The sequence below is a fragment of the Labrus bergylta genome, chromosome 1 (genome assembly GCF_963930695.1).
Source record: "Labrus bergylta chromosome 1, fLabBer1.1, whole genome shotgun sequence".
NCBI classification, from domain to species: Eukaryota; Metazoa; Chordata; class Actinopteri; order Labriformes; family Labridae; genus Labrus; species Labrus bergylta.
Genome location: NC_089195.1, coordinates 29,065,924 through 29,073,921, shown reverse-complemented (window position 1 = coordinate 29,073,921; position 7,998 = coordinate 29,065,924). Strand labels below are relative to the sequence as shown.

The window sequence follows — 7,998 nt, the reverse complement described above, 5'->3', positions numbered from 1 at the left end:
GCCTGTACTGGGAGCTTTGGAGCATGCAAAAAAAAAAAAGGTTCAGGTTGATTTGTGACAATTTCAGAGTTTACCATTAAAGTTTATGTGATGCCATCCGCTGATAACAAACATCAGAGTCGCCTTCCGTAATTGTAAATGAACGAGTACATCCAACCTCTCACAGTTGAAGTCGTTTTGATGAACTCGTCTCCTCTGTCGTCAGATTCAAAGACTCTAACAGAGGAGGAAAGAGAGAATCTTTTTGAGAAAATAGACGAAGCCAACAGTTTTGTCGGCTGGGCTCTGCAGATTCTCTCACCAAACACCATCTCCACCAGTATGTTACAAAGGTTTGTGCCACATGCCGTATCATCCACATTAAATGCACATTCATAATCTGTCACTTTTGTATTTTAACTCCCAAGTGAAATGTCTGCTTTTTCAGGACAAAATACAACCTGAACGCCCTGTCACATGACACAGCGATCGGTTTAGTACAGTATGCATTGGACAGTGGAGTGCAGCTCAAAGAGGTGCGCCACTTAAATCTTTATAGTCTACGCCCACTATACATAAAATATACTTTAATGTTGTCTCTCATGACAGAATGAGATCCTTAACACTCTGGGTTTTTCTGCAGGTGTTTGTGGACACAGTTGGCCCAGCAGAGAAGTATGAAGATAAACTCTCCAAGCTGTTCCCAGGTATCGAGGTGACCGTGAGGCCAAAGGCTGATTCACTCTTCCCCGTCGTCAGTGCAGCCAGTATCTGTGCCAAGGTTAGTTACAACAACCTGTCTCATTCTTATGTCACTGACCTTGTTGATTAGAAGTGTTTGTTCACCCCTTATAATTAGAAGACTGTACAGTTCCTTCGAGTCCCCCTGGTTGATCTAGGTTGAAGCAAAGATATCTAACAGGATTAGTTATCCTTTAATTCATTGTGTGTTTCGAAAGTTACAGCCGGTCAGATCCACATCCGGTTTTCACTAGTGAATCTTGTGTAACTAATCTGAGAGGCACTGCACTCACCACAGAGTGTTAAGGGTTCGCACGATACCATATTTTTAAACTTTTGTGTTGGTACATTTTTCGGTACCAAGGCAGCTCAATTACAGCTCCTTGGCTTCCAGTGTTGGGTCATTTTCTTGTCTTGAATTACAAACTTCTGCACACTGTCAAAATTGCAATTACCGCAACTAGATTGCACAAACATGTTGGCAACATTTCAGCACCAAAAGGTTGCCAACATATTTGTGAGGTCTAGACAATTCTGTGTCCCTTTCATCGTGGCAGCTGGAGACTGGAGAGGAGACCGGCATTTTATTTTTAGCCTCAGGACACTTCAATACGTTGATCCTTTTTAATAACTGAGACTGTGTTTTAAAACACCTGGTATTGGGGGCGCTGGTGGCACAGTGGTTAGTGCGCGCGCCCCATGTATGGAGGCTGCAGTCCTCCAAGCAGGCAGCCCGGGTTCAAATCCAACCTGTGGCTCCTTTCCCGCATGTCATTCCACTCTCTCTCTCTCTCCCTGATTTCCTTCTCTATCCACTGTCCTGTCTCTACAATAAAGGCACAAAAAGCCCCAAAATAAATCTTTAAAAATAACAAAAACCTGGTATTGAAGTATCAGTTATTTTGACAACCATAGAGTAGGGTTGGGAAATACATCGAGTTTTTTAGATATATCAATATATTTTCAAACAAGATATAGGGTCAGACAATATCATTAATATGGATATAGTTTAAGTTGTATTAAAATAATGTTACAAAAGTGCCAGGTCACCTTTTTCTCATCTCACTGATGATGACTGACTGTCTGTCCCTCTTAACCCTGCTCCTCCTCTCTCTCTCTTTTATTGTATTTAAGGAACATTTTTATTTTTTAATATTACTTTTTAAAATTCACAAACAGGTAGTTTATTTTTCCATGTGTTTTCACTGTTAATAAAATACATATCGAGTATCGCCATTCAGCTAATCAATATCAAGATATGAGTTTTGGTCCATATCGCCCAGCCCTACCATAGAGTATAGTTTTTAAACAACAAATTCAGCTCAGTTCATTCTCATGTTGGATAACAGATAGTCTAGAAGTGTCTTTCTTAAACCTGTTGATTGCTTGACAGTCAGGAAATTGTTCTGAGTTTCTTTAGTCTGACTGTTTTGTTAAGGCAGTCAATGCAAGATGAGTGGATGACTGATCTTGTCTTCTGAGCTTGGTTTTTTTCCGTTGACCTTTATAGCGCTAATGTGACACTACTGAGCTCAGTGTCCACTGACTGAACTGGGATTAATATGGAAGAAGCCTTAATCAATCTTTCCTGTTGATATTTCAAATGTTCAGGTGGCGAGGGATCGTGCCGTAAAAGGCTGGAACTTCCAAGAGGACCTGGGAGAGGTGGATGCAGACTATGGATCAGGATATCCCGGCGGTATAATCATCATTTGTAAACATGATCATAAACCTCTCTTGCATGAAGATAAACTGAGACCGTTTTCCTTCCTGTCTTTTTTTTTTTTTAGACCCAAAGACTAAAGCATGGCTCCAAAAGTACCTGGACCCCGTGTTCGGTTACCCTCAGTTTGTTCGGTTCAGTTGGAGCACCGCTAAAATCCTGATGGACAACAAGGGCGTGGCCGTCCACTGGTAAAGAGCATTCAAACTTAATGTTTAAGAAAACATAGCTTGATTTAGGGAGTTAAAAACAAACACCACTGAAACCAGCGTAAAAGGAAGACTGTGCGACATGTTTCACATAAATAAGCAGAAATCAAGTATATCCTCTGTAAATGTTTCTCTGAGTCACGACTGTCTACAATGAGTGAGAAGCCCCAGCTGTATTGTTGTCGGAGCTTTGTTTACATCATGTTTACATCATGTTTACATCATGTTTACATCATGTTTACATCATGTTTACATGGAAGGGACGGCCTTTTGTATAAATCTGTTTAAGTCAAGGACTAGAGAAAAGAAGAAGAACATACTCACTGCTTCTGTGGATGTCATGTAAGTGTTTTTAGATCACGGTCATTCTGTGTCAATTTATGTTTAATATGAAGCTTTGAGTTAAACAAAGAGCGCTAACATTAGCATGCTAACACAACAATGAAGGCCACAGGTGATTGCAGCTCGAGCCGAGGACAATTTTTGTCCGTTGCTTGCCCTTAATGGAGCTCAATTACGGTGCGCTCCAATTCACAACTCCTTCACATGAACTCGAGTGGAGAGGGGTTGGTGGTGTGCTCCTGGAGGAGAGCGGAGGCTTCAGGATAGCGGAGGTGTCACCAAAAAGCAGTTTGTTTTGGTTTAATGCTGGAGCTCAAGGGCGACATCTACTGGGTCAAAAAGTTGCACATTCTTCCTTTAAAATGTGATTTACGATATAATGATGTCAGAAAGTGGCCGTTAGCCATTTATCAACAAGTATGGGGTTTTTTAAGAGCTTTAACGTAGTTTCCCAGCTTGTCTGTAAAAAAAAAAATGTTTCAATGTGATTTTTTTTGCTGGATATCAGCTGTTACATGTACTAAACCACAACACCCCCCCCCCCCTTTAACAGTTCATGCTTAATATCTGTACAAATCATTTGACTTTTAGAAACCATTGCTAATCACAGTATTAAAAAAATTCAGTCTGGTTTTCTTAAATCTGTCCTCAGGGATGATGACGAAGAAGATGGGGAGAAAGCAGCCCAGCGGAAGAACAACAAGTCAATGCTGTCCTACTTCAGTGCGTCAGCCGGAGGTAACACCCAGAACCCGACCCCGCAGACGCACCGCTTCTTCACCGAGCGGAGACTGAAGAACCTCGACACGCTCTGAAGACAGCACGCTAGAGGACATTTTCATTATAACTCAATGACTTGACACATCACTGGTAACGATGGACCTGAATGCAACATTACAGATGTGCGATGTTTGAATCTTCAGTGACGTAGAATGAAGATCTATCTTTACTTGCCCTGTTTTCACCAGTTTTTTTGTTTTTTTTAATACATAAAAAATGTTCTAAACCTCGTGATTTGCTTCCTAAGAGCCTTTGTTAGACGTCTCCTACATGTCTGTGAAGAAGAAAACCGGCTGTGTGTTGCTATCCTTAATGCCAATACTGCCCTCTGGTGGCCATACAGCAGAATACACCACAGTTTTTGAAAACCAGTTTATTTGAACTATTATGGGTCCCAAAATGAGCATGATGTGATTGTTGACAAACTACTCGGTAAAGGTTGTTCCACACACACACACACACACACACACACACACACACACACACACACACACACACACACACACACACACACTGATACAGTGAAAAAATAATCTCCTGAATAGCATATCACATTGTTTATTCTGTACTAGTTGTACTAAGAGATGCCAAATGTCACCTTCATTACATACCTTCATACATCTGGATAAAATCACTGTAATCATGTATTAGTTTACACACAGTAATATCCTACAGCCTTCAAACTGGATAACTTTCTCACACTCCTTTTATACAAACATTAACGTCAGCCCCCAAAATATGAACGAGGTTCAATGCACAGCTCTGCAAGGGGAAACACTTGCACATTTGAGCTAAAACGTCCACAGTATGTCCATACCTCCTCTCATTCAGAGTCAAAACTACCCTCTATAGGTTTAAAGGGAAAAGAAGACAAGGTTTGATGGTATTACTGCATATTGTGCCCCCTCCTTTAAATCCCAGAGTGCATCAGTATTAGCCCGACGGAGCCCAAGTGAGGCACGTCATGGATGGATGCTGAGATGGTTGTCGAAAACTCGTCCTCTCAGAGATCGCAGCAGTGTTGTTGTCCTGCCTTCCGTCCTCTCAGAGTGTCTTCTTCTCCTGACTCTCTGCAGGTTTTTATCTCCGCTTTAAAAGTTGAACTCGCATCACATCCCCCCCCCCCCCAAGGGCACACAAAGGCAGCGTGCTAAGCGAGGTGTCCAGTGCATTGTTAGAAAAATAAATATTCATCAACTTGCCTAGCTTAACAAAGACTTACTAAAAAAGATCAAATGCATATATCCATCTGCCCACCGTCGCTAGCTCGTGTTGGGTTTGTGTCTAGACTCCTGGACCTTCTTCCCACAGTTCATAGCTAGAGTGGAGACGGCAAACGAGGACAGGATCACAATCGAGCTCCCCACAAAATGAGACGACGCGCCTCTGGGTGCTGCCCTCATGGCTCTTCTGGTGAGAGTTTCTCTGTCGAAGGCGGCGGCGTTGGTCACGGCTTCAGCCACAGGATTCATCGTTGTGGATGTTTCTTGGTCGTAGTGAAAAGATCCACACGCTGGTTTCTGTGACGGCGTGTCTGTCCTGGGTTCTGCTGCCGCTCTGCAGAAGGTGTCTAGTGTCGCTGTGTCTTAACCCTCAGGATGCAGGGCTTATTGTGTTGTGTGTCCCGTCTGAACCCTGTCCTGATCCTTTCCTTTACACCCGTTTATAACCTTCCCACGCTCCTCGTCTAATCCTTCTAAAGAGCCCCAGCTCCTACTGCGTCAATGGGATTAAAAATAGTTAGCCAGTGTTGGAAGAGGACTAAGGTCGTGATCTTCTTTAATTCTATTAGATCAACTCCTTTCATAGTGAATGAATGGAAATGTTTATGGTATAATAAATTATTATATGAGGCATAAACAGTAATGACAACTCAAGGCTAGAGGTAATTTTCACATAAATAATTTATAGTGTTTGTTTACGTCCTGAACAGGTGCTGCACATTTACCCCATCATGTCCATCAGAGGTGAGAAGAAAGCTCTGCACTCCTCTCAACACAATCGTAATGATATTTAGTATTTCTGGATGAAGACGTGAGTGTGGAAAGTTTCTATTAAAGAAAGGGACATTTCAGAGTTAGAGAAAGAAACAGGACTCAGACAGTGTTGAGGAAGATGAGGACCAAGGTGCTCGCCCGGTTAAGCAGATAACATCTTCCTGATATTTAGCAGCGAGTTTGATTTTCCATTGGTTAATGTCTGTAACTGAGTCCAGAGGTTTGCCAGAATAACAGAGCATGGCTACTATAACCCAAGACGACTCCCCTCTCGTATGATGTAAGAGCAGACAGACTAAAAAGATTAATCCAAGTCTGATCAGTACGAGCCGAGTTCATCTGATTAGGAAACAATACAAAACAGTTACACAATAAAACTTCACCTGAAGGTTCTCCAATGTTTCTAATTTCTAATTAGATTTAAACCGCCATAAACACAATTTGTTCTTGGAAATATATACTTTTTCATCTGTTAAGATATTGAACCAGTTTCTTACATTATATGAATGTCATTTATTTATTCATCATTAAAAAGTAAAAGAATAAATCTTGACCTTCGCCTTAGACATTTTTCTCTTTCATATCCTTGACGTTTTAATTATCCGATCCAGTTTTTTAAAAGTCTTATAAAGTGCAAAAACAATATTAATATAAATAAACAATATGCAATATTTCCTCCGACATTTAAGGAGAGAAGGAGCTAAATACAGTTCGATGACATTCTTGATATTAACAAAGACTGGAGCTGAAACAATTAGCACACAGTCTAGTTTGTAAGGATTCATCATTTTAGCTTTTTATTAGACGAAAACTCCAAACTGTGATAGTTTGCTCCTCATCCCTGCTGTATAAATCTGTATATCGAGGTTGTCAGGATCAACAGAATTGTAAACTTTAACACAATACTAGTAAATAAATGAAAACAATATCCATGATACCACAGAATCAAAAGTTGAAGTCCTAGTCACCTTGAAGTGTATCATTAATGTAAATAATCTCCTGTTTTTAATTCACTAAATCATCCCTCCACCTCTTGGAAATTGTGATGGACCATGTTTATTAATTTACTTAAATTGGCAACCGTAAACAGAAAAATAATCTTCTTTAAAAATAACTGACAAATGGTGGGACGATGGACTGGTGGTTGTGTCGCACGCCCCATGTGCAGAGGCTGTGGTCCTTGTCGAAGCGGCCGTGGGTTCGAGTCCGACCTCGGCCCTTTGCTGCATGTCATCCCCCTCTCTCTCCTCCTAACTCTCTCTTCAGCTGTCCTATCTAACAAAGGCAAAAAGGACAAAAAAATGACTTGTAAAAAAATAGCTGACATGTGGATTTAAATTAAAAGAAGTCCTCATTAAAACACTTTGTCTTGACAGAAACTGAATGTTTGATTCATTATTATTTTAGCTGTGACCTTTATTGTGTTAGGTAAACATTTTTTTTTAAACAAAAACAAATATTTTAAAGCAATGCGTAGACATAAATATTTAGTTTTCCTCTATCCTTTAAAACAGCACCGTCTTCTTCCATTAGCTGTAACTTCCCACTGTTTTCAGCACCAGGGACAGCTCACCGTGACCGCGCTCACATGGGGTCAGCAGGTCTTTAATCCCTCAGGTTGAGACACGTAGTCCCAGTTTTTTTTTTGACGGCTTCCCTTTAATTGGATTGTGCTGGTTTCCACTCCTGACACAGAAAGCTGTCGTGAATGAGTGAGTAGTCCTGATGCCACCCCCTCGGGACGAGATGCTTCAACTATGAATGAAAGAAAAGAAGGATTAACAGTGAAATATATTCATAAAACACAACTATTTTCTTCTTCTAGTCCAACCTTGACTTTATAACTTGTGTGCACAAATCAGTTTATTGACTCTTTAGACTGAACAGTGTTTTTGATATTAATGCATCATGTATCGTCCGTTTATCAGAGGATTATTTCTTTAAAAAGTTCATTACAGCAGAGATTTGATTCTTCTGGATTAATCCAGAATTCCTAATTTTACGACCTGAAAAACTAACCCAAGAGACGTTATTGTCCATGAAAGTGATTTCCAACCATAGACTGTACCTGCATGTGCAGCCCAGGTATATTTAAAGGCATAATAGACGACATTCTGAATATTAATAGTACTGAGATCAAATGTTCCCTATGTAAATATATTGCAGACTATAGACTTCCTATAAATAGTGAAGTCAGGACGCTGATAGCCTAGTGGTAGGTGCTCGC

The 7,998-nt window shown here is 40.6% G+C and overlaps 1 protein-coding gene across 1 annotated transcript in view; it reads left to right on the top strand.

The window, feature by feature from the left end:
• The window catches only part of rnaseh2a (ribonuclease H2, subunit A), a 6,849-nt gene extending 2,554 nt beyond the window's left edge, over positions 1 to 4,295 (top strand). The window contains exons 4-9 of the mRNA XM_020647670.3: positions 206 to 332; positions 428 to 515; positions 623 to 760; positions 2,332 to 2,419; positions 2,511 to 2,634; positions 3,647 to 4,295. Of these exons, the coding sequence (XP_020503326.1) occupies positions 206 to 332; positions 428 to 515; positions 623 to 760; positions 2,332 to 2,419; positions 2,511 to 2,634; positions 3,647 to 3,809 (728 nt within the window). The 3' untranslated portion in view covers positions 3,810 to 4,295. The remainder of the gene's footprint in view (positions 1 to 205; positions 333 to 427; positions 516 to 622; positions 761 to 2,331; positions 2,420 to 2,510; positions 2,635 to 3,646) is intronic.
• The last annotated feature ends 3,703 nt before the right edge of the window (positions 4,296 to 7,998 follow it).